General features: G+C 46.1%; 1 protein-coding gene across 3 annotated transcripts in view; it reads right to left on the reverse strand.

Annotated features, from left to right (window-relative positions):
- The window catches only part of LOC148015627 (uncharacterized), a 214619-nt gene that overhangs the window by 11596 nt on the left and 175134 nt on the right, over positions 1 to 27889 (reverse strand). For all 3 annotated transcript variants that reach the window (XM_087665364.1, XM_087665363.1, XM_087665362.1), the window contains one exon: positions 4023 to 4211. In XM_087665364.1, the coding sequence (XP_087521490.1) occupies positions 4023 to 4211 (189 nt within the window). The remainder of the gene's footprint in view (positions 1 to 4022; positions 4212 to 27889) is intronic.

Here is a 27889-nt window from a genome sequence, read left to right on the forward strand (position 1 = left end):
TATATGAGAGAGTGGGGAGGCTCTCGTGGAGGCCAGGTTGGGCAGTGGCGGGCACCACGTTGTCTGATCATTGCCCAGTTCTCCTGACACTTGATCCCCTAGCATCTGCCCTAGACACACGATCCTGTCGGATCCCTGACTCGATCTATAGGAGGGAGAAGGTGAAGAGACTGATTTAGCAAATTTGGACCAGGGAGTGGGGCAAGAGGAACTGAATCGTAGAGGAGGTTGCAGAGATCCTAGCCGAGTCGAGCAGTATCTGCCAGGAGGTAGCCCTATAGGCTAGGCAGTAGAGCTGGAAGGAGAGAGCACTCCGGTGGAACCTTGCAACCACGTAGAGATTATTATAGAAGGCACTAGGGGATCCCACCCTCCACACACAGGAGGTGCGTGCGTGAGCAGCCATCACCAACCTAGAGGACAGGCGCTCGGAGTTCTAATTTTGAACCTCAGCAAATTTCTAGGCGCAGAAGGGGGACACGATGTGCAGGGAGTTTTTCCAGGTGCACCAGCCCCACACCTCAAGAGAGCAAATACGCAGCCTTCCGGATCAGTATGAGAGGACTCGTTCTAGCCCACACGAGGTGATGTAGATTGCCACCGATTACTACAAACGCCTTTTACAACAAGAGACAGCCTTAGCTAGAGGACAGCGATGTAGACAGCAGGTCTGGGATCACATCTCATCCCTTGTCACAGAGGAGATGGGACGATCCCTCGTAGTCCCCTTTAGAGAGAATGAACTAGAGGAGGCTTTCCATACACAGGATGGGTAGAAATGCCGGAGAGAGGATGGCCTTTCTAAGGCCTTCTTCACTACCTATTGGGAGGTGGTGAAGGACCCCTTATTGATGGCCTTCCAGGAGATTTTCACTTCAGGACAGATGCCAAGGAGTCTTTCGGCAGGCCTCATCAATCTTCTCCCCAAAGGGGGAGACCAGTTGGAGCTTTCCCAATGGAGACCGATCACCTTATTGTCAATGACCTATAAGGCCCTGGCAAAGATGATTGGTAGGCAACTCTGCCTGGTGCTTCCAGACATCATTCATGACACACATACAAGCTTTGTCTAGGATAGGAGCATCCTAGACAATGTATTCACCTTCTTTGAGGCGACAAAGTAGGCTTCGCACAGTGGGTAGGGACTGGCCATACTACTCCTGGACTTCGAGAAAGCCTATGATAGGGTGGACTGGGAATTCTAGAGGGCACCATGGTGAGGTTGGGCTTCCCCCAAGCATGGATCCGCGAGGTCTCCGTACTTTACAAATCGGCTACCAACAAGGTTCTCACAGGTGGTAGGCGAGAAGAGGAGTTTCGACTAGAGAGATCCGTTCGCCGACAAGGCTACCCCCTGGCCCCGTACCTATTCTTACTCTTTGTAGAGGCGATGTCGCACTTCCTCAGGTCACGAGTGAGCCGGTTACGCGGCCTACGACTTCCAGTGAGAGAGAAAAGGGAGTTGTTAGACTCAGAGTATGCAGATGATAGAGCACTCTACATAGAGGATGATGAGTTGATGCTAGAAAGAGTGAGACTGGCTCTTGAGATGTTTTGTACTACAATGGGAGCGAAAATCAACTGGCGAAAGTCAGTTGGATTCCTTACAGACCCAGACTCTAGCACGCAATGGGGCGTCTACCTAGGATTTAGATGGGTGTGCAAAGGGCAAACCGTCTGTTACCTAGGGTTCCAGGTGGGACTCGAAATCACTCCCGCCCAACAGTTTCTTCCTGTCCTTGACTCTATTAAGAGAAAGTTGACCTATTGGAGTACTGCTCACCTCTCCCTAGTAGATCGAGCGCACTGGTGGTTAACCAGGTCCTCCTAGCGACGGCTTGGTACATCGCCTCGCGTTAGTGCTTCTCCTCATCCTGGGTAGTTCAACCTCGCCGCCTAGTGCGGAATTTCCTTTGCTTCGGGTCAGATGGTTCTAGGGACTCCCGGGCCAAAGTGGCATAGGCGACCATTATCCAACATCGGTTAGAGGGATGGCTTGGGATCATAGACTCACATTATGAGAGTATGGCCCTCTTGGGCAAGCTATTTGTCTGCGGCCTCACACCAGGAGGGCAGACTTGGAAGGTCTTACTGCAGGAGGGTCTTCAAGACTGTAGACCGAGGCTTGGCGGTGAGTGGAGGCCGTCCCTGAGATGGATCTTCAAGACAACCTAGATCGAGCCCCCCAGATCCCCCTTCCTACACAGCTTGCTCCGTGTGTGGCAGAGCTACCGAAAGGCCCTAATCCAGAGCCCCCCAAGTTGCCAGGAGGAGATAGACCACCGTCAGCCGGTGATCTAGAACCCCCACGTCAGAGATCGGGATGGGGCACAGAGGAGGTGTACAGGATGGTGGACAAGGAGATGTTGCAGCGAGTATCAGGCTGCTAGAGAGAAGTTGAGTTGAAGAGAAGGGAGATAGATGCAACAATACCTCAAGAGTGGCTTGCACCCCCGATACAAGAGCCGATAGAGCCTGCGGAGGTATGGACCACTAGGTTTTCACCAGCAGGTATCCCCTTATAGGTGGCACGTAGAGTGGGTGGCGCTCCATATGGGACCTTCTTCACCGTGTAGGAGGGGGGGCGTCCGGCCCTTGACAGAGGGCACCAGGATGAGGGGATAGCTGTTCTTTCATAGAGGAGGATTCGGATGATTGGCCTTCAAGGGAAGACATGGCGGTTGGACCTTATGTCTTCTGGGAGAAGCTCAAGGAGTGGCGCCTCTGGATCTGGGAGGGTAGGCCACTTGATGAGCTGGAGTGGGACCCAGGAGAGTGGCTATGGCCGGCCACTGCAGTCACCAAGAAGCCACCGAGGTTCCTGGAGTACACATCCAGGATTAACAGTCACGTACTGATGCAAGACATGTATTGGGCGTTGTCACATAGCAAGCACTAGGCGGAGCATAGCATCACGGGGGCTTTCGGATGGACCTTTTGGCGCCGCCTATGGGATAGCTGGAGGCCGAGGAGGGTATCATATTTCTTATGGCTGGTGGCACATGGAGGCTTGGCGGTGGGCAGTTGGCTAGCCCAGATGTAGGAGGGAGGTTGTAAGTGCTGCACATAGCAACCTCAAGAAACTCCAAAGCACTGCCTTTGGTTGTGTGAGGCGGCGCAGCTCGTGTGGAGAGGAGCATGCCGTATCCTCCACCGTATAGCACCTAGTCTTGGATGTATCTCGTGGGGAGCTTTGTGCTGGCAGGCAGTCAGCCACGGCCATCACCTTCTGTATGAAGCCAGGATGCAGGACACGATATTCATTATTGAGGTAGGGTCGTGTGCAGTGGTCAGTTTGGAGGTGCTGCCCATCTGCCACGTACTGGAGCCCACAGCACACCACTTTGAGGTATGGGAGATCATAGGGAGTCTTACTGGATGGCATATCTGGAAGGCACTGTGTCAGGAGGCTTTTGGCGGAGAGAGACTTTCAGTACATGTGACCTTAGCAGAGCTCTAGACCTCCATCATCCACTCCCTCTGCAGCCAATGGGACCAGTTGCAAGGCGAGTCTAGGGCTCGTCAAGAGCTCCGTTGTTATTTCATGCGCACTTGGGGCGGCCAGGACCTGTTTTTTGTAATGCAGCCAGGCAGCCCCAGATGGCGATACAACCCCCCTCCATGGTTTCTTGCCCCCATCCCCTCCAGACCGCCGTAAGAGACTTTTACATCTGATATATCTGTGACTCTGCATCAGCTCTAGCTAATCTGTTGAGAATGAGAACTTGTATTCCGGGTTTTTTCTAAAGTAATATAATTAACCACACTTTATTTGCAAAAAAAACATCGTTGCCTACAGTCAGTAGATCTAGTATTCTTACCGACACAAAAGGCACTTAAATATAACACCCCACAATAGACCCATTTTACTTGGTGGATATTAGAACAATAAGAACTGCAAGATTAAAGTTGCTGCTGTAAAATCAACTTAACTAGTTAATGCACAATGAGCAAAGTTCTAACAGCAACTTATCACAGGCTTCAGAAGGCTTTCATTTGAAAAGGAACATATGAGACAGCACCTGATTCTCTGATTGTGATGGAGAGGCCACAGAAGATGATGAGCCACTTTTGAGAAGCCCACCAACAACTCGACCAGGTAGACCTAGAACCCCACGAACTACACCTTTTCCTCCCCCTTGTTGAGCAATACTGATCATTTGCTTGTCTTCTTCAGAGAAACCCAACATGCGCGACATTAGGTCCAACACCTACAGATGACAATATAAACACCATACATGCCTCCAGTCAAAGAATGAGGAAAAAGTCTAAAGTAAAAACTTTCAAAAACAGATGGATAGTGCTTGGCACATATTTTAAAGTAGTACCCAGACTATTTCAAAGTTAATACTAGCTTCGCTTACTGTCCAATCACTGACATTAAAAGATTTCTGAGAGAAGCATATCATTTAAGCAAAAAGTAATCAAATTCTTGTCATATTATGGACTGAATGTCTGTTTCTGACTGTGCATGCAAAAGAAACTCTGTTAAAGATTTTGCACACAATCCATTGCCTGATACCTTTCAGTCTTATGAAGCACACACAATGCTGCTGATGAGAGAGACCGGTTCACAAAGAAACACATGCCTTCATACATAGGTGAATTGAGTCACTTACATCAGCAGTGGAACCAGCCTCCTTTCTTGGAAAGGGTGGGGAGGACCTGATTATGCACTTAATTAAAGCAATTAAGAAATTCACAAAACTGGAAATACAAACTTTACCATGCAACCTCGCACATTGGACACCTTGTTGACCCCACAACCAATGCCCCCTGCAGTATTTCTATATCTTATATTGCAATTGGATGGAGTACAACCAAGATTCTACAATCTCCTCCACTAATACAAACGCCCCTTGCTGTCATAAATAATCAGCAAGCCTTTTGATCAACTTGCCCCTTGATTTTCACCTAGAACTTGTCTAAATTTGACCCTTGACTGGCAAAATACTACCCCAAATCAATTGGGATGGGCTGGCATATGAAATCACTGTCATTTTTCCAATTCCAACTGCTGATTCCATTCTTCAATGCCTCTAATTGCTGACACGGGTCCCAAGGTGTCTATTAAACCCTAACGTCTATTGTAAATTAAGATTTACAGCAGAAATTCCTCTGCTGTCCACAAATCCGGTTGAGATTTGCTACAAATGGCTAAGAATGGCTAAGAATATCAAACAATAGGCTGGAGAACATGAGAGAATGCTGTAGAGAGAAATTTCACAGTTTCTTCACAAGAAACACTCAAAAATGGTTGCTAGCCTATACAAATCAACCCAAAAGTTCACCTGCTGTCCAAAAAACCAGAAATGGCTGGTGCCAGCACGTGCCTGCTATCGACAGCTGCTCAAGAGGTCAGTAATGCTATTATCTACCTCCAAAAAGGTGTTTGCTGGTGTCATCTGGCCCAAAAGGGTCTCCACAGCTGGGAAAACTGATCAACAACCTCTTCTTCCTCTCTCTCAGCTTGCATGCACTGAATGGGCCTCCAACAGGCCCAAACAAATTCTCCCCTCTTGAATGGGAATTTTTGCTAAGTGGCAACCTCCTTTTTCCATTTCCCAACAATTTTCAGCCATTTAATTAATTTTTCAGCCCTTTTTGACCCTACCCAAAATTAGATATGCCATCCACAAATTAATTGGCTAGGCCATTTGCAACCTCAAGTGGTCTCAAGCCTTCACTAACCCATGGACAAGCATTAATTAATAAATTAATGCCTAATCCCTAGTGTCACCATTGACACTTCTAGGCCAAATAACTATCCTAGGGCCAAACCGAAACCAACATTCACCTAGACCTAGGTAGCATAACTTGTTACAAAAGCCTTTGACTCCCACTGTTTTCTCAAGGTCCTAGGCCTGTTATTGTGAAATGCTTGCTTGCACATCACATGTGCATCTCAACATTGCACATTTAATTATTAAATTAATCAAATGTCTCTAGGAAGCAAAGCATTCAAAAATTTTACATCTCCCTAATCGACCTTCTCCCTGAGAGCCTTGCAATCGTCCTTAATTGTACTTACAATGTGCCAAAGCAAGAAACTCATTTCATACATAGGTGTCACAAACGAGATTGAAACCCGTTTCTAACATTTTATGAAACTCGTGTGAAACTTGTTTCCTCCGTACGTAGTACGGATTGATCCATATGGTACGATAGGGTACATGTCCGTACGACTTAGTATGAAAAAATAAGTACTTTTTGGTCTGTCTCCTTCAAGCCTACAACTTTCTTTTTTTCTTTCTCCTTTCTTTTTTTTTCTCTTTCTTTCTTATTTCTCTCCCCCAAGCCTCTCTCTCTCTCTTTTTTTTTTTCGTAAAAGGTAATTGTATTAATTACGAAAAAAACTACAAGATTACATGATTACATGAGTACAAGAGACACGAGGGCCCTAGGCCAACGTGTGGGAAATCCCCGGACTAGTATACTAAAAAGGTTACACCAATCATGGCAAGGACCCAGAGGCAATTGCCAAATGCCAAGAATGCAAATCCTCCCGAGGGAGCAAGTCAGAGTGCCTGATGAGATCTAGCTGCCAATGCAAGAGCCCTTTAAGCCTTGCAATATGTCGCGGTACATTAGAAGCCGAATCAAAGAGAAAAGCATTTCGGGTGGTCCAAATGTGCCAGCATCCCCAGTATCTGAAAAAGTGAAATAAGATCTTCATATGTAACGGTGGCGGTGTGGGATACTTTGGGCGTACAAAAACCCAATCGAAAGGAGTCAGTGAGGACCCCACCACTGCGCGCCAGATTTGCGACAAAAGTGACTAGATATTCTTGGCGAGCGTGCAAGAAAGAAAACGATGTCGGGCCGATTCCGCCGTAGTGGTGCAGAAGAAACAATTGCCATTCAAGATTCAACGCTTGGAAAGGGCCGAGGCAAGAGGAAGACCACCAATCATTACCCGCCACAGAAAGACCTTGCATTTGAAAGGAGCCTTATTCTGCCATCCCTCCATCAGCGTTGCTTGCCACCATGACAGTGATTTCCGCAAGCCCCAAACAGTATTAGCTACCCAGCCATTGGTGATCTTTTATGAGAAGATGATACACCTGATTAGTAGAGGCCTTTTCCAGACTCAACCGGCCTGCAAGGTCCCAGTCCTGCCAAGGGCGATCCATAGCCAGGGCAGGAAAGGGTTGCCTACCCTGAAGTTCCGACGAAAGCTTCCCCCATAAATCAAGGTATCCGCGCGGGATCCTGAAAAGTCTCCTAGTAGTTCGAAACGATGCGAGGACATTGCGAGTAGCAAGGGTAGCATCCGCAATTGATAATGGTTTGCGGATCCGTGACCATGCGACCTTCCGAATCCTGGAGTCAAGTCATATTTTCGCGAGCCGAAGAAGCATGCAAGGCGCGAAAGAACTTATGAGACTGGCAGGCACTATCTTGCAATGTGTTAGTTAAGTTATGCAGCTTGGCCTGCTGATAAGATTTCAAGCTAAATACTTGAATAAGATGGGCCAAACGCCGCTCCAGTGACAGCAGAAAATCATCATTTGGAGAGTCCAGGAGCAAGGAACGGACCAAGGCCAATAAGTCCTCTGCTGCATGTCGACGTCGGCGACAAAGAGAGGCATTATGAATCCCATACTGCCGAGCAACCCGCTGCACATTAGAGAGCACGCGTGCAAATGAAGCCAAGCCCTCAGAGGCGAAGTCCAATAAGAACCTCTCAATCAATTACTGCATACATCCTTGAAAAATTGGATACTTCAAATAGAGGAGTTGAAGCGTAAAGGGAGCTTATCCAGCAACTGCATAAAAGGTGCAATAGATTGTGCCCGCATCTCAAGCTGGAGGGGGAAATGATCCGACAACGCATATTGCTGCAAGACCTTCATCTCCAGCATCTCGGGAAGAAAATCATCCCCCTGCATGATATACATCTCTCTCTCTCTCTCTCTCTCTCTCTCTCTCTCTCTAGCCTCTTCCTCTCTCTCAAGCATGGTTGCACTAGTGCCACGTACGAAAGGTTTCATACTATACCATACTTTAGGTACCGTACTTTACGTATTAGTACCATGATACATCTTTTCCCATTCAAACTGCACCTTTGGGATAAGCTAAATACTCCTTATATTAATATGATTCTCCCATGAGATTAAAGTTATTTGAGATTCAAACAATTTCTCTCAACCTTCTCTCTCTCAAGCCCACACTTCTCTTATTTGTATGATCATTCATGTATGATGTATCTACTCCCATCTATGTAGTTGTGAGTTTTAGGTAGCAATAGCACATGTTGCGCATGAGGTTTTCGCATATTACCCTCAAGTATTCATCTTATATACTCTAACAACATTGCTATTTAGACTTGAAATATCTATTCTATTGTCTTTAGTCCAAAATAATCATGTTATTTTTTTGGTACTAATATCATACCATACCTTATAAAATCTTAAGGTACCATTAATTACTGGACCATATCGTACCTTTGGTACCTGACAACTATGCCCATTTCATAGCTCCTGTTTTAGGAACCCTTGGTAACTATACCCAACACTCGCTGAAATTTTCCAGCCAATATAAACATAGCATAATAGCCACAAAAATAGTCCAAAAATGTTACCAAAAACCCATAAGATGCATCCATTTCTCATGTTTCTCAACTGTTTTGACTAAACAACCATAGTAAAGCATTAACTAAGCATAAACTATGGCTAAACTATCAATGGCATTCATCAAACATGTTGCTGTTCAAAAAACCAACTGGAAAACTGTTGATAAATGAGCATAAACTAATCATAATCTGATCATATGCTGATCACAAACTAATCATAAGATGATATAAATGTATAGCTTCAGAGCCGCAGTAACAACCATACTCATCTGCATATATCTCACGGTGACTAGTACACTGAGTAGTGATCTCATGCCAAACATATTGTCAACACGATACCTTGAATGCATACATCCGAGATCCACTACATACGAGAGCTGTCCATTACCGGAGGAGTGGAAATGCTACCTCCCGCTTGAGCATCACGCAATGCTCTGGACCCCTGCTCTGGTGAACCAGATTAAGCCCGTGATTCAAAGCCGGCTCTGACTAAAAGGCATCAAGATAAACCTGCAACAACTAAGGACGGTCTAGCAAGTCATACTCTTCCATCCACTTAGCATCCATTGGTGTATAGTTCTAGAACTTCACCAAATACCTTCTGAATTTTACCTCTTATCTTTCTTTCTTTATGTGCCAAAATCTGATCAAGTACCAATATCTTATCCAGCTCCTCAAGCTCAAGCTTGCATGGTATAAATGTGTAAGTTCCAATCCATATTTATTTTAAAAAACTATATCACTTGCCCAAAGGTGAAACACTTTGGGGTGAAACACAACATTTCAAGGGTGAAATGTTTCAGCGGTGAAACGTTTCGAGGTTACCTTGATAAAAGTCAAGGCTTTTAGCCTATCTTTGCACCACTGAAGGACTCAAACTTCACCCCTTTTCCACCCTCATCATAGTCTTTTGTTCCCCCTTTGGGAGTCAAGTTGTCATACACTAGTTGCTGCACAAAGTGTACATTTGCTATATTTGCAATATGACCAACACCAAAAGAAGCATTTGCATAACCAACACTCATTCTTTGAGTGCCATAAGCATTTAGGAATGCAGATGTATTACCAAACACGCCACTTTGTGCCCTAGGCATCAAACCAATGCTGCCATACATAGGATTATACATATTAGCAACCATTCCCAAATACATTGAGCCCTGCACACCATGCATAGGTTGCTGCATACCATAATGAATTGTGCCATAAATTCCCAAATGCGGTCCCTAACCCACCATAGCATGGAAAATAGTCCCACCACCAAACTCTCTTGGTTGCCCCATCATTGCATGCATGCCTGCCTATTCAAAATCCATAGGATTGGCATTTCCATGATGGCCATATATTTGTATTGTTTGCCTTGTTGGCACCAACTGCTTTTCTTCATTAGCATCATTGGGAGCTTCATGAGAAGACTTTGGCATTTTATTGGTACATCTTGTTGTCCCGAAGGTGTAGAAGATGATTTCCTATTCTTGCCCTTGTTGTCCTTCATTTGGAGCATTCAAAATCAAGTGAATTGAGGATCCTTTGCCAATTCAGTAAACAGATTTATTGTTGTCCTCATTTGATTTTTAATTTGGTCATCGAATTCCTTTTCCCCTTGCTAGTCATCAGCATCGTTTTGCATTCCAAGCCCTGCTTCTTAACCAACAACAATAACATCTGAATATTCTTTTTTTTCTTTTTTGCAAATAAAGTGTGGCTAATTATATTACTTCAAAAAAACCCCTTAATACAAAGAAGTGCTCATGCTCAACAGACTAGTTGGAGTTGATGCATAGTCATAGATATATCAAGTGTACAAGCCTCTCAAGGCGGTCTAGGGGGGATGGGAGCAAGAAGAGATGGAGGGGGGGGGGGGGGTGGGGGGTGGTATATCACCATTTGGGGCTGCCTGCCTGCAACATGAAGAACAGGTCCTGGCTGCCCCAAGTGCGCAAGAAGTGAAAACGGAGCTCCTGACGAGCTCAACACTTGCCTTGCACCTGTTCCCATCGGCCGCGGAGGGAGTGGATGATGGAGGTCGCCTATGCTGAAAGGTTCTCCTTGCCAAAAGCCTCTTGACAGCGTGCCTTCCAAATGTGCCATCCAGTAAGACTCCCTACAATCTCCTATACCTTAGAGCGGTTTGTTGTGGGCCCCAACACCTAGGGGCTAGGTAAAGCTTCCACGCTGACCATTGCACAAGACCCAACCTCAATGATGAAGATCCTGTCCTACATCCCGCCCTCATACAGAAGGTGACAGCCTTGGCTGACTACCTACCATTAAAAAGCACCCCACAAGATGCATCCAAGATTGGGTGCTAGACGGCGGAAAATGCAGCATGCTCCTCTCCACACAAGCTGTGCCGCCTCGCATAACCAAAGGCAATGCTTTGGAGTTTTAAAAAGCTGCTGTGGGCGGGGTTTACATTCTCCATCCTGCTACATCTGGGCAAGCCAACTCCCCACCCCTAGTCCTTTGTGTGCCAAAAGCCATAGAAAATAGGATACCCTCCTCGGCCTCTAGTTGTCCCATAGACGGCGCTAGAAAATCCGACGGAAGGCATTAGTGATGTTGTGCTCTACCTAGTCTCGGCTACGCGAAGGCACCCAGTCCATGTCCTCTTGCATCAGTACATGTTTGTCAATCGTGGCTGTGTACTCCAAGAACCTCAGTGACTTCTTGGCAACTGCAGTGGCCTGCCATAGCCACTCTCCAAGGTCCCACTCCAGCTTATTAAGTAGCTTGCTCTCCCATATCCAGAGGTGCCACTCTCGGAGTTCCTCCCAAAACACATAAGGGTCCAAACGCCAAGTCTTCCCTTGAAGACCAACTACTCGAATCCTCCTCCATCAAAGGATAGCATCCTACTCCCCTCTGTCCAGGACCAAACGCCCCCTCTCGTGCACGGTGAAGAGGATCCCGTAGGGGTTGCCACCTACTCTACTTGTCACTTGTAGAGAGATACCTGCCGGTGAAAATGTAGCAGCCCATACCTCGCTAGGCTCTACCGGCTCTCGGATTGGGGGGTCAAGCCACTCCTGTGGTATCGCTATGTCAATCTCCCTTCTCCTCAGCTCTGCTCCTCTCTGACACCCTAATGCCTGCTACAGCACCTCTTGGTCCACCACCCTGTATACCTCCCGCCATGTCCTGATAGTGCGAGTGGGGCCGGTCTACCAACCAGCCCACTGGATGTGGGGGTGTTCGCCAATCTATATCCCGTCCCTATCTCTCACCTGGGGGTTCCAGAACATTGTGTGGCGGTCTATGTCCTCCTAGCATCCTGGAGGGCTCTGAATTAGGGCCTTAAAGAGGCCCTTCCACACATAAAGTAGACTACAGAGGAAGGAGGATCTGGGGGGGCGTGAACCCACGGACTACTAGCTTGCCCAACAAGGCCAGGCTCTAAAACTCTGGTCCTATGATCCCAAGCCCTCCCTCAGACCAATGTTGGATGACGGTCGCCCACACCACCTTGGCCCTAGAATCCCTGGAACCATCTTATCTAGCCTAGAGAAAATTCCACACTAGGCTGCGGAGCTATGCTACACAAGACGAGGAAAAATACCAGCACGAGGCGATGTACCATGCCGTCGCTAGGAGGACTTGGTTGACCAACAAGACTCGGCCTGCTAAGGAAAAGGCGGCCGGTACTCCAATATGTCAGCTTCCGCTTGATTGAGTCGAGTACAGGAAAGAACAGCTGGGCCGGAGTGATGTCCATTCCCACCTCAAACCCCAGGTATCGGACGGTTTGCCCTCTGCACACCCACCTGAATCCCAAGTGGGCGCCTCAATCCGTGCAAGAGTCCGAGTCCGTAAGAAAACCAACCAACTTTCACCAATTGATTTTCGCTCCAGCTGCAGTGCAAAACACCTCCAGAGCTAGACTTACTCTCTCCAACATCAACTCATCATCCTCTATATAGTGCGGTATTATCTACATACTCTGAATCTAACAGTTGTGTCTCCTCCCTCATCAGAAGTCAAAGGCCATGTAGCCTGCTCACACGTGACGGGAGGAAGTAGGACATCGTCTCTACAAAGAGTAGATACAGATACGGGGCAAGAGGACAACCCTGCAGGACTGATCTCTCCAACCTAAACTCCTTCCCCCTCCTCCCACCTATGAGAACCCTACTGGTAGCTGACCTCTAAAGTGCAGAGACCTCTCCGATCCATGCCTTGGGGAAGCCCAACCTCCCCATGGTGCCCTCTAAGAAGTCCCAATCCACCCGATCGTAGGCTTTATCGAAGTCCACGAGAAGTACCGCTAACCCCTGACCACTGTGCTAGGCGCACTCAGTCGCCTCGAAGAAGGTGAAGACATTGTCAAGGATGCTCCTATCCTGGACAAAACCTGTCTATGTGTCATGAATGATGTCTAGAAGCATCGGGCGGAGTCACCTATGGATCATCTTAGCCAGTGCCTTATAGGCTATTGACAAGAGGGTGATCTGTCTCCACTGGGATAGCTCCAACCGGTCTCCCCTTTTGGGGACGAGATTGATAAGACCTGCCAATAGACTCCCCGGCATCTGTGGTGAGCTAAAAATCTGTTGAAGGGCTAGCGATAGGGGGTCCTTCACCACCCCCCAATAGGTAGCGAATAAGGCTTTAGAAAGACCATCCTCTCCCGGGCATTTTTGCATGTCCTATGCATGGAAAGCCTCCTCTAAATCCTTCTCTGTGAAGGGGTCTAGGAGGGAATGACCAATCTTCTCTATGATGAGGGATGATATGTGGTCCCAAACCTCTTGTCTACAACCCTATCCTCTCGCTGAGACTGCCTCTTGTTGGAAAAGGTGTCCGTAGTAGTCTATGGCAATGTCCATCACCTCATCTGGGCTAGAGCAAATCCTCCCATACTGATCCCGGAGGCTGCAAATCTGATCTCTTGAAATGCATGGCTGATGCACCTGGAAAAAATCCTTGCACATGGTGTCCCCTTTCCATGCCCAAAAAGCTGTTGAGGTCCGGAAGGAAAACTCCAAGCCCCTGTCCTCGATGTCAACGAGGGCAGCCTATGCGTGCACTTCCTGTGCGTGGAGAATGGAGTCCCCTGTTGGCTCCTGGATAAGTCTGTGCGTGGCTGCTAGGTCTTGTCGGAGTTCTCTCTCCTCCTCCCAGCCCTTCTACTTGGCCTGTAGGGTTGCCTCCTAGCAGATCCTGCTCGACTCTGCTAGGAACTTTGCAACCTCCTCTGCGATCCTCTTCCTTCTGCCCCACTCCCTAGACCAAAGTTGCTCAATCTGCCTCTTCACCTCCTCCCTCTTGTAAATCGAGTCAGGGATCCAACAAGATCGTATATCCAGGGCTGACATTGGGGGGTCAAGTGTCAGGAGAACTGGGCAGTGGTCAATTGCCCTACCTGGCCTCCGCGAGAATACCCCCACTCTCCCACATAGAACCTATCTAGCTGCTCCAGCAAAACTCTGCCCAGCACCCTATATCCCCAAGAGAAATCTAGTGACCTCTCCCTCATGTGGAAAGCTGGGTCCCCTCTAGCCATTGCGTGTTCCTACTACGAGGATGAAGACCTCCCATGCCTCCTGCTCCTCCCCTACCATACTCTGGTAGTCTCCACGTTGTTGAAGTCCTCCAACAATCCAAGAGTCCACCTCTAGGAGTCCTACTGCGATCTCCACCCCAATCATGCTGAGTGCCCTAACCTCCGTAGGGGCGTAGACATTGAGAACTCCGAGGCACGAGTCCCCAATATCCAACCTGATCCATAGAATCCTCCTTGCCACAATCACCCCATGATCCTCTACACAGGCTGTACGGCTCGGGCCAATAGAGATGCATACGTCTCCACTCTTACCGTGGGCACTGATGGCGTACTCCCACTATGTGTGTTACCGGCCTGGGAAAACCTTCCCTACCCAATGGGCTTGGGCAGGGGTAAGCTTGTGCTCCTGCAAAAGTAGGATATCTATTCGTCCAGTAAGGGTCGGCTGCAACTCTTGCCGAACAATCAACTTCTTGGAACCACGTGCCCCACTCTAGTGGAGACTATTCACATTCTAGGATGCAAGATGTAAGCTCATGGGGAAACTTGTGACAGATTGAACATGCATTCGTTCAGTGTGGAAGCTGCTGATGAAGAGGAAGAACTATGGGGCATGCAAATACGCTTTGCCACAAGTCTGGACAGCGAACTTCAGTCCCCCATGGTGGCCCTCAAGCGGACAATGAGGGTGATTGATGCTCCAGGTGCTACCACCAAGGCACCTATCAGCCAGGCTGAGAGTCATGACTCTGTACATTGGTAGAAATGGGCCGCCTGTGCCAGGGGCCACTCGATCACATCCATCAGAGCTCTCCACTATGGAGGGGCTCGAAAGATAATCCTCAAGTGTGGAACCTCAACACCAGCCCACCAATTAATGTCCATCATGCAACCTAGCCACTCTTGTGTAAACAATGCTAGTCCTCCTCCCATCCACTAGGAGATGTGGTCCACCACTTGACTCTTCATCTCCTTCTCTATCTGTGTCATCGTCCAACCCCCTGAGTGAGAGAACTGAAGGAAGAATGTGTAGTTTGGTCCATCCGGTGGTGCTAGTAGATGGACCTTGCCACTCCTTGACTTGCGTACCACAAAGATCCTCACCTCCAGAGGTAGCGGAAACTCTCCATGCTCCGCAGCTCTCAAGTAGGACCACGGGCCACTGCGGAAAAACTCCTGTGGTAACAACTGTGTCTGTCTCCAGAAAGTGTGACGGGCGGTAGGGACAAATGAGCTAGTGGCTATGTGGTGAGAGAAGGGGGCAAGATTGCTAGTAAGAGGAGAATGTAGACGTGTGTGGATCATCACTTCCTGTGGGAAGAGGGGGGGTGGACCGGGGGAGAATCACCTGTACCGAGTGCCAATCGAGGGGCACCTCAGCAGGGGAGGTGGTGGGGGGGAAAAAGATCGAGGGACAGTGGGGTGGTCGAAGATATGTGGCGGGTCTAGGGAGAGGTTGGTGGCCCTGCAAGAGGGGGGGTGTCGGCTAGGGTCATGGGATCTTAGGTGAGATAGCCTGTGGCATATGTGGGGAACTACGGGTTCTACCAAGTAGGGCGGGCAGGGGGCGGCTGCGGGTGCTCTGCCGAGGAGCCATCACTCGCCCTCCTGCTCCCTACTCCTATGGTTGTGTCTAAGGGGCTGATTGCGGCCCCCCCTGCCATCTCTCTCTCTCTGTCGTCTCTAAATCCCTGTAAAACCGTCAGTGTCCACATGCGACTTGTCAACGGAGCCACCTTGGCTCGGAAACGCATGCAATATGTTGCCTGATGCCCAAAGTCATGGTAGCGCAGGCACTGCCCTGGTTGCCCAACCACAATGACCTATTGCCTAAAGGAGTGACCTCGTGCATTAATCTCTAGGAACTTTGGTGTACTCTTTGTGTCTTTCACGGCCACTTGTACCTTTGGGACTCTTGCAGCTATCACTGCATCCGCGAAGGAGGTAGGAAGAACTGCGCCGAAGAGCCCCGTCCAAAGTCCTCCACTAGCTGGCGGTACTCTACTGCCAATCCGGGGAAAAGTAAAGTGACTGGATGTCTGAGAAACCTGTCATGGAGTGCAAATCTCTCCACTGTGAAGCCCCTGTACCAAGGAACCATATAAATGACCCCCTTTGTGAAGGTATAGGATGACCTATCCACTAACTCACAAGTTGCGTCGGTAGAGGTGAGTCAAATCATGAAGATCCCTTGGCCCATGAGGATTGCCTCCGCGATCTGCGCTAAGTCAATGCGTAGAGTGGAGTGGAGCCGATCCCAAAGCTGGCCCTCGATTGGAAATGTCCAACGACCTGACCAAAGATCGTTGTTTCTTTCAACTCCAGCTCTATGGCACGAAGAGCTAAGAGTTGTTCCTCAAAGAGGATGATGTGCAAGGTGTTTGACTAGGGGCCACTCGCACAATGCACCGGCGTCTGACCAAAGGTTTCCATTGCGCATCCCTGCTGAGAACCTACCTATCGTGTTTCTTTGCTACTGGTGGGGGAGGGAAGTTGCTGCAGAGGAAGGGAGCAATTGAGGTGCCCGGGGGGGGGGGGGGGGGGGGGGGGGGGGGGGGGGGGGGGGGGGGTGAATCTGCCAGACGAGAGCCTTGGGCTACAAGGCGAGGACGGCAAGGGCAGCGCAAGGGGTCGAGAGAGGGGGTGTGGTTTGGCAAGGCAAGCGCGCCACTAAGCTGCAGGCAGGGGGGAGGACAGGTCAGGTATAGTAGACCGTAGACAGGGGGCGCACCCCGGGAGGTCGACAAGATAGGCGATGGATGGTGAAGACAGGAGCGACGGACCAGCTAGGGGGGGTGGGCTGCAGGCGGGGGCGGCGGGGGTCTCTCTGGGGTTGGCAATGGAAAGGGAACAAGCGGGCGGGCGCAATTGATCAGGCGATGGTGGCACGGCGAATCAGTCAGAGCTCACGCGACGCGAGGGGCACAAGTTTAGTTAATGTTGTCTCTTAGAATGAGTTCAAATAGTCATATTGTGAGGCATCATCCCTACTTGATTTCAGCTCATTGTATCATGACATCTTGTTGTAATTACTCAGCTAAGCAAAAATTTCAGCATTAGCACAAAGCTTCTAGCTTGCAATCACGTGCTTCGGGTCCACTAAGTCAAGGGATTTGATGGTATCCCAACAATGGAACCATGAAACTAGCCTTCCTTCTTGGAAAAGGTGGTAAAAACCTGATTATGCACTTAATTACAGCAATTAAAAAATTCACAAAACTGGAAATAAAAACTTTACCATGCAATCTTGGGCATTGGACACCCCATTGGCCCCAAACTGGAACCCCTTGTGGTATTTCTTTATCTTATATTGCAATTGGAACCAAGATTCTACAATCTCCTCTGCTGATCTAAATGCCCCTTGCAATCATAAATGATCAGCAAGCCTTTTGATCAGTTTGCCTCTTGATTTTCATCTAGGGCTTGTCTAAATTTCACCCTTGATTAGCCAAATGTTGCCCCAAATCAATTGGGATGGACTAGCATATGAAATCATGGCACTCCTTCCAATCCCAGCTGCTGATTTTAGTCTTCAATGCCTCTAATTCCTGGCACAAGTCCCAAGGTGGCTGCTAAACCCTAATTTCTGCTATAAATTAGAACAGAAATTCCTCTGTTGTCAACCAGTCTGGCTGAGATTTGCTCCAAATGGCTGAGAATGGCTGAATATCAGAGCATAGGCTGGAGAAGATGAGATAATTTTGTCAAGAGAGAAATTTCATAGTTTCTTCACAAGAAACCCTGAGAAATGGCTGCTGCCCTATCCAAATCAGCCCAAAAGTTGTCACATACTGCCCAAATGGCCAAAAATGGCTGTCGCCAACCCCTGACTCCCATCACGAGTGGCTAGAGAGGTTAGTAATGATGTCACCTGCCTCCAAGAAGGTGTTTGCTGCTGTCACCTGCCTCAGAACAGTCTCCACAGCCAGGAAAACTGATCAGCAGCTTGTTCTTCCTCTCTCTCAATTTGCATGCACTAAATGAGCCTCCAACAGCCCCAAACAGCCTTCTCCCCTCTTGCATGGGAATTTTCGCCAAGTGGCAGCCGTCTTTTTCCATTTTCCAGTAATTTTCAGTTCTTAATTAATTTTCTGAATTAATTAATTGAGGCCTTTTTTACCCTGCCCAAAATTAGATGTGCCCATCCACAAATTGATTGGCTAGGCCATTGGCAACCTCAAGTGGTCCCAAGTCTTCACTAACCCATGGACAAGGTTCAATTATTTAATTAGTGCCTAATTCCTAGTGTCACCGTTGACACTTATAGGCCAATTAACTATCCTAGAGCCAAACTAACATCAACATTCACTAGACCTAGGTGACATAACTTGTTACAACTTTTACCTTTCACTCCCACTGTTTTCTCAGGGTCTTGGGCCTATTACCATGAAATGCTTCCCTGCACATCACATGTGCATCACGTGTTCATCTCAACATTGCACATTTGATTGTTAAATTCTCTAGGATAAGCAAAGCATCCAAAAATTTCACTTCCACATGACAAGCAGTGTTACATGCCACTAAAGTGGCTCTCGACTAATGAATGGGCAAGAAAACCTAACAGAGTGGAATTGACCAAAATGGACCAAAATAGCCTAATGTCTCCCATTGACTCATGATGAGGTGATGAACAATCACCACAAAGAATGTACTTCTTTGTATCATGATTCGTCTCTAAAACCTAGAGCAAAAATTTGCAACACAATCTCCAAAAGACATCCTCTGGGAATGCCCTCCTAGCATTGCATACCATAGAGATGGGTCCATGCCTCATATTTGGCATTACAACCTAGTCAAAGAAAGGCCAAGGTCCCATAGTCACATCCCATTCATGGACGAGACCATCTCGATATGATTGAATCTGCATTGGATCAATTCAGTCCAAACAGGTCCCAAAAAGTGATAGTTGCATATTTGGGAAAAAAAAAGTAAATGTTTCAAAAAGTGGCTGTTTCTAGCCATTGGAAGGTCTTTTTCCGCCCATTTTTGGCTACTAGGAGTGAAGGGCTAGGCTGTCCTCTTCATAGTTCTCAAGTGCAAAAGGTACGATACGGTTTGGTACAATAAAATACGGTACTAAATGATACCTTATGATTTTATAAGATACAATACGATATTAGTGCGAAAAAAATTAACATGATTTTTAAAAAAAACCATAAATCATTAAATGATAGAACACATTTAAATTTTAGTAGCCATTTCACTACAAAATAAGATGAATACATAAGGGTGGCCATCGTAGTCGCATGGGCTATGCACAACATGCAATACAACTAGAGTCTAGTACACACATGGTCCATGGATGACGCATCATAGTGGCATGTGGATACAATGATAGTAGATACAAAAAACAGAGAGGTCTATGAATCTATGATAAGGCATCACTATCATTATCATCGTCATCATCATTAGAACCATCTAGCATAGTTGCATTCCTACTATGTACGAACTAGTTCCTTCCGCATGGTTCGTACCGTACGTATCCGTACCAATTCATACCAAAAAACAAGCTATTTTTTGCCTATGAAGACTAGACCACACAATATCTTTCAACTCCCAAGCCGTATGTTTATTATCATAATTTCAAGTCTCTCACTCTGTCTCTTCCAACCTTTCAAGATGAATATGCAATTCCAAGCACATCCCCCCCTCTCTCTCTCTCTCTCTCTCTCTCTCTCAGATACACACACACACACACAAAAGAATGACGAGCCTCTTTGTCCATCCACCCTACCCTTTGCTTTGTTGTATGATGTACAATGTATTACGTATACACTCCCATCTCTCTTCTAGTAGCGTGTTATGTTGCGCATCAGGTTTTGCCTTGTTACCCTCATGTATTCATCCTATTAACTCAAGTGACATTGCTATTTCAGCTCTAAACATGTGTTCTAGTATTTGTAATCCAAAATAAGCAAGTCTTTGTTTTTTTTTCGTACTAATATCATATCATACTTATAAAATCCTAAGGTACTAATTAGTACCATATTTTATCGTACCATATCATATAGTATCTTTCGTACATGACAACCTTGCATCTAAGTGCTCGTCAAGAGAGTCTGAAGATGACTCCTCAGCGTCCAATGATGAGACAATCTCATATTCATCCTTACTAATGAGGTTATCATCATCATCAAACAATGGCACCCTAGGCGACGGCTATATAGGCAAGCTAGGGCTATCATCATGAGGCACGAGATGTGAGCTACTAGAGCCGTGCCTTACATATGTCTACAAGCCACTCAAGCCACCCCTCAATGTCCGAGGGTACCAAATGACCATGCCCCTACTACCACATACTCGAACTCCTCGCCCACAAGCACGCTGACTATGAGTGTCATGAGTATCTATAACTATAAGCTCTCTATAGAACTCTGCAAAGATCATCTGCTTCTCGTCCACCTCTTGATGTGCAATCGGAAGGGTATCGTCCGTCAACTTGAATGTATCAACATTTACCTACACAACACCTATAAGATAGCAAATGCTTAAGTCTAAATTGTAAAGTGTAAAGTTTAAAACAACAAATTTTAAATTTTATGGTCAAGTGTTTATCTACTTTGAACTACCCATGCTCATCATAGCCCTCATCATACATAAGTTAGTATGGCAATACACTAGCTGCTCTAATTGTCGTGTGCTAAGCCAATTGCGAATCTTCATGTGAATAAAATAATAGACACTCCAGTTTCTCTCAAATGTACCCGAAGAGCAATCCTAAGCAAGCACTCTCATGGCTAAGGGATGAAGGGCCTCCAAAGTATATCCAAAGTTTCGCTACCAAAATAGAGGCTTCACAAGTGACTCTCCTCCAATAAGTGAGAGAAGCAAAAGCCACATGCCCTCTCTGTAATATTCCCACGCAATAAAAGTTAGTTGGTTAGTTCGAAAGTTAGTTAGTCAATTAATAAGTTAATAAGATTACTAACTAAAGACTAACTAAGATAAAAACTAACCAATATTAATAACTAATCATTTTTATTTAATTAAAAATATATTTTAAAATAAACCGAGAGTCGTAATCCGATATTTTTCTTGGATTGACAAGGACCGTAACCACCCTTCACGGAAGTTACAACGTAAACCAGACTTATGAGCCATATTAATCACTAGTATTAATGTATATAGTTTGGATGGTCCAAAAATATTAGATTTTTGGACAAAAAAAAACTAGTATATTTTAGATATTATCCTAAAAAGATAGAACTAAAAATCATTTAAAAGAAAGGACAAGTGATATTTTAGTTAGTTTTGGAGATTTTATAAAAAGAAAAAAATAAAGAAAAGTGACTCGCGAAATCGCGCGCCCCGCGATCACAGTCTACAAGTTATAGACAGCACTTCGAACATAGAAAAAAAGAAGTGAACTGAGAGCTTTTTAACCAAGAGTCTTGGTGTTTTACCCCCCTTTGGGAGCCAATGCAACGATCAGATTTATGATCTGAGCATCAGATCGCTGAGTCTTCCAAGAGCCCCTCCACTCTTTTTCTCAGCCTTATCCCCTTCTCTATAATTCATTATAAATATGAGGCATGGGGAGACACAAGGGAGCATAAGGAGACCTCGAGAGGCTGCGAGAGAGAGGTAGAGAGAAGGAAACCCCTCCAAGAGATTGTGAGAGAGAGCTTCAGAGAGAGAGAGAGAGAGAAAAGAGTTACCCCGAGAGGCTGCACAATTTCCTCTATCTCGATCCTCGACTTAACCATCTTCTCTTACGCTCTTCCATCTCAAATCTATTATGTCTTCTTAATCTCGAGTCTACTTGCGGATGATGGCCTCCAAGCGAAGAATGTCACGTGCGGATGGCAATTCTACAACCAACAACGAAGCTTCGGGCGAAGGCATCACTGTCAATCCAATTGCGATTCCGGTCGTAAGTAATGTATTTTCTAAATTGTTAGATGCTTGCTTTGATTCTTGCATGAGATACATTAGGCCCATGCTATGACATACGAGAATAGGTCCTGGGAAGGAATAAACCTATTCTCACATATTCAGAAGATGGAGTTTGCAAAGTACATATATCAAGGGAAGTTAATTGCACTAGTTGTGTCTGGCTTATTCATTGATAGGGTAATCAATCAGAGGTTATGAATAGCATAATCGTAAAAAGAAATAACATTAAGAATTGTGCATGCAAGTATTAAGTAAATTTTGCATAGAATCGCTCTTTGACCCCGAGAGGGAGAACAAATATAAGATGGAATTATTATCGAATCCATTCTTGTATTGTTTGGGAAAAATACAATTAGTTTGTTGGATTGATTGAACAACACCCTAAATGGTTTTCTTTCAATCAATTCATTGTTGCATTGTGATTTGGATCAATATTCCAAGGCTTGTGTTGATGGCAAATGCATGGCAGGGGTTTGTAATTACAAGTTGCTATGGGAATAAAGGAATGTTTTCCTAAAAGATATTAGTTAATTAAGGAAGGATATTTGTACGGGTGGATCATCTCCAAGATCGCACCGTGGATTACCCCAAGAGGGCACTGCTCAATTCACGAGTCGAAGGTCGAGTGGTGAAAAGACCAACCACGGAAAGTGTGTCTCACGGGTCAGTGGAGCTCTGGACACCCCTTGCCGAGTTCGGAACGGAGCTGTAGACTGCCGTGAGCCCAACGTCTAGGGCGTTGGAAGATCCTTTTCTAGATAAAGAATGGAAATTTTGATGCCATGTGATTTGGACCAGGTACTTCTGTTGAACAGGAGGGATACATAATTCTCCTGTATGGGTAGAAAACAAAGATTAACTTGAAGATAAGTTAAGAAACTTGTTTGTCAAAAGGACTCCTTGTTTTGTTTTCGTGTCTGTGCTGTAAATTACACGAATAAACCCTATGCCCTAAAAGACTTAATTAATAAAGTTGATTTTAAATGTCGCACATAAATGTGGTAGGACCTAATTAGAAAACTAAAGCTATCAAGGAAAGCGAGTGGACGGAATCCCCAACAAGCCTGTCCTATGACACGGTGGTCCCAGAGAACTGGGAGACTTCTCACAAGGATTTATCACCATTTGACTTTAGGTATTGTTAAGTTAGAATCCGATTCATGTCGTTTTAGGGGACCGGAATGGGACTATGCCCTATGGGCAGAGAGGTTGAGCGGCGCATCCCTCTCGTTTCCCATTCTCTTTGAACCAAGTGTGGTATGGATTTACTTCGGATTGGGTATCTATGCGTAAAGTAGGATGTCCAAAAACCCGACGCTAGAATGCTATTAGAAGACCTTGGCCCTAGGAACCCAGCTTTCAGGTCGATCTAGTGGGTTCGGCCGCAGATATGTTCCATTACAAGGCGGACTTGGAAAACCCTAGGCGAAACATTCCCTGGGAGTGCAGGGCGGCGACGCTTAGATTAATTTCTCGATGGACTACTAAAACATGCTTGTACAGTCGATAGGCGGGCACGTTAAACTCTCTAATCTGCATAGCATCCTAGCTTCTCTAGCACTACATTGTAATCATCTACACGGACCATAGAAATCAAAAAAGCAAGCTGGTCCGAACGGAGCTCTCTATTGTTCATGACCACCAATGAATTGTAGGCCGGATATACCAATGCTATAATACCATGGATGGGCTTATGTATCCATGCCCATCTCCTCTTTGCTATCTCTAGAACATATGCACAATATCTCTGTGATCATTGTGCAAGCACGTCCCTTCATCGATGCCGCTCTAAAAAAGTGAACGAGAAGTCCCAAGGTAGACCCCTCGCAATCACTCATACGTAACACCCTATAAAAGGGAGTCACGACAATTACAATGGCACAGACTTTCTACCAAAACTACTCATTGAGGCACCAGTATTACATAGCATTGGCCTCTATCTCATGCTCATCCCACTTATTCCATGGATTGGACACCGCTATTTTGCGCAAGGCAGCGGATAGCACCTCATAAAGGCACTCCAGTAATAACCTCATGTAAGCAAAGCGAGTTGCGTTAACTCGAGTGTGCTATGCTCGCGATACATCGCAAGCACCTTTATCTTTAGCGTAAAGAAGGTGACAACTAATGTGGCTTTGCGGATCACCCTCTTCATCCACTTGAGCTTTCTAATGTACTACATGAGCAAGTCCAAGCAATGACTTGCACATGGAGTCCACACAATCATAGAGAACTCGGCCTCAAGCAAACAGCCCATGCGTCAACAATTCGATACATTGTTGGTAACAACTTGCACCACATTTGAGAGACCCACCTACAATCACAAATTAAAATACTTAGAGATCTGAGAGGAAAACAAAGAGTTGTGCCTTGGAAGATTCAACTTTTAAGAATCAAGAGAGACGGAGGCTTGAGGAAAAGAGAAAATCAAGGTAGATATTAGAGAGAACAGGGAGATATTAGAGAATTATGATTCATGAATAATGAAAGATACAAATTTAAAGGACAATGTATACCTCAATGATAGCTTGCCAAATGTGGCGATAAATGAAGGTCCCTGTCCTTTTCCTCCCTCTCTTGCCACTGTCTACGACTAGCAAAAAGTAAGTGCCGAGTGGGCATGCAACGAGTATATTGATGATACCTCTTTTTTCACGATCACTCAATCCGTCCATGAGAATGGACTAATCATATTTTGTCAATATGGCCCGAATAGGATCAAGGGCTCTATCCATCCTCTCCTTCTCTTCATCAATCTTTTTCGTCCTCATGTCATTACATGTGACACTGGTCCATCCTTCACATGGATCCACATTAGCAATGGCTTTTACCATCTTCTTCCATTGCTCTTACTTTAGAACATTGAAAGTAAGATTGCACTCAATTACCGTGCGTGCAATTTCAAAATCTGCAAGTCGTTGCCTTTCTCTAAGAAGGGCAACCAATCCACACACATGATTAGGAGCTTGAGAGAGAGAATTACCTCTCTGGCGCTATATGAGCCTCCACTCTTTGTCTTTTGCCGAAGCCAAATGTGAACGTGGAACCCCTGCCACCAATGATAGAGGCCTCACCCACATCAGTTGAAGATACGCCCACATTTGATGCTTCCTCATTAGTAGACATAGGTGTTGGTGCCAATACAAACTTTCTCCTCCTCTAGTGGATCCCCCTCTCATCATTGGCGAGAATCTCGTTCGCGATGTTTTGAGGGATTTGCTTGCGTGGAGTAACTTGCCCCCCCATCTTGGAAAAATGTTGGAGAAGTTGGGCCGCACCACCTGTGTAGCACTTCCTACAATACTTGCACATCCAATGGTGGGAGTTGGACTTCTTTGTGTCCCTCTTCACATGAGTAGCATGCAAATTGAAGGCCTCGTGCTTCTCACAAGTCATGATGCCGATGGAGAGAGAGAGGAGTAACGAGTGAGAGAGAGGCCCAAAGGATAGTGAGAGGCTTGAGCCATGAGCCTTGAGCTTTGAGAAAGAAAGGGAGAGTGAGAGGCTTGAAAGTTAGGGAGAGAGGGGGTGAAAGTTAGAGAGAGAGGATATAGAAATCAGGATACGCTCGAATCTTGATGGATAGATAGCTTGCTTGAAGAGAGAGAGGGTTGAGCAATGAGAATGCTTGTTGATTCGGTGTGGAAAGATGGAGGGGAGGAGCACCTTTTATAGGCTAGAGAAGAGAGTGGAACAAGAGAGGGATCCAAAGTGGAAGAAGAGAGAAGACTCAAGCTTGTAGAAAGGAGCATCCAAGGCTAGAGCATGGGATCCAATGGCAATTGGCATCCAATGACAAGTGGCAATGGGCTGGCAAGTGTGCCACACAAGCAAAAAATGGGACAAAAACACAAGCAGAGCATGCAGATTGACTGGGACACGGTGGTCCAAAAGTGGCAGCTTTTTTCCACGGAAACATACAAATTTGTATTGTACCATACCATACCCATTGTACAGTACGGACACATCCGTACTACATAGCACGGCAACTATGGTTCTCTCTTTGAAAGGCATCCCTCACACTTGTCTTTCGATCCTCAAGCTCTGAAGCATCCTCCACTCCTCAAGCTCTCACCTCAAGGAAGCTCAATCCTCTGCTTCTCAAGCTCTTAAGCTCCGTTCTCTACCTCTCAAGCAACCTCTTCTTCCTCTTTCTCTACCTATCTCCTACCACCTTCTCTCCCTCTACCTCTGCCACTACCTCTATCTCTCTTAGCATTTCTACCTCTACCTCTCCAACAATCTTGAAATTTCGTATTAAATAGATAATGCCAACACACTCTATTTCATGAATCATGCCTCATCATGTTGAAGCAACAAATTCAAAGTTTATATCTACTAGATTAATCCTTAATTCCTTATGAATTTTTAATGATCACATTAAATGTGTACTAGGTTCACGCTTAATTACTTATACATTTATTCAATGAACATATTTGATCCAACTTTTCTTTTACATTTGGGATAGTACTAAGTCTATACCCTTGACAAACCGGACAGATTGTATTGGACTAACCGGCAGCATCCTAACTAGAATGATGGCTAAGTCATGGCATCTGATAAAGAGCAATAGGTCAAGATATGCAATGGCATGGAGGGAAGCTCATTGACGACAAAGGCATTAGCACTAGTAAATGCAACTAGCAACTGGCACTATGGCCAACTAGTACTTGCACAAACTGCCTTTAAAAAACTAGCAACAGCTGGTGAAATACATTGTAACTCTAACCTTCATCTGGCCCATAAGTTATAACAGTCCCCTCATCCACAAGCCTCCATCTGATCCATTGTGAATCATCCATTGGGCTCCACCTGATCCAACATTGAATTATCCAAGGGGAGAGTATAGGCTGCAATAGGAAAAATTTCAATACTCGATGGTCACTTTAACTTTGAAATGACTAAAGAGGCCTCAAACCTCTGAGTCTCTAGGACTAGGGCAGAGATGTTAGAAAAAGGTATCAGAATGATCATACTTGAGATGGATCCCAAACGCAGTAGCAGCAATCCACAGTGTCTGAACAGGACAATTAACTGATGATGGAAGCAAATGCAGATCTGGCAGTGATCTGAAGCAGGTGTTGATGGCATCAGCATTCCTGAAGGCTCTACAGACTTGGCAGCTGACTGGTGACCTGCCAGGCTGAAAATGCAAAAGTGGCAGCTGCAGAAGCCCTCCAAAACAGCAAACACAAAGGCTGCTGATACATGTGACTACTGCAGCATGGTCACAGGATGCTGGGCTGCCTGTAGAAACAGCAAGCACGAATGTGGCTGATGCTGAACAATGTCTAAAGCAGGTCATCTGAGTGTCAATGGCTCGTGAGCAGGTGGGCAGCCTATAGACAAGGAAGATGATGTAGTAAAGAGCCTCCAAATCAAGTCACCTCTGTGAGAAGCAGCTGTGGATAGCAGGGCACTACTGGCAATGTCCTCAGTAAAGAGCCTCCAAATCAAGTCACTGTGTGAGAGGCGGCTGTGGATAGCAAGGCAACACATTCAAGGAAGGCTCCCAAACTGGGGTGTGGCCAGCAATGGAAGATGAAAGTGCTGAATTTTGGCAGCTGGAATGAGGAGTCCGATTTATAGATGGATTGGCAACTGGAATGAGAGGGTTAAGGATGCACTAACATGAGTCATATTTATAAAACTTTTTCTTTTCCCTTTTTGTGGGGGGAGTTGAGCTAAAAATTCATTACCCACTGATTAGCTCTTTAAAGCAGCCCTAGAACAGAAAATTACCAAAAGTTTCATTCAATGGAGAGCAGAAAACCTGATTTGGGACGTTCCTTCTACATCTATATATAGACAAGCTGCCCACCATTCAGCCCTATCCTTGTCTTGCAGGTTTCAGCCATCAGCCCTCTTCCACTAGCTGTCCAACCCCCAAGGACTACTGCTACGTGGGTTACAGCTGT

This window comes from Lygodium microphyllum, chromosome 24, assembly GCF_053477565.2.
Source record: "Lygodium microphyllum isolate KBCC chromosome 24, Lygodium_microphyllum_v1.1.10, whole genome shotgun sequence".
Classification (NCBI taxonomy): domain Eukaryota; kingdom Viridiplantae; phylum Streptophyta; class Polypodiopsida; order Schizaeales; family Lygodiaceae; genus Lygodium; species Lygodium microphyllum.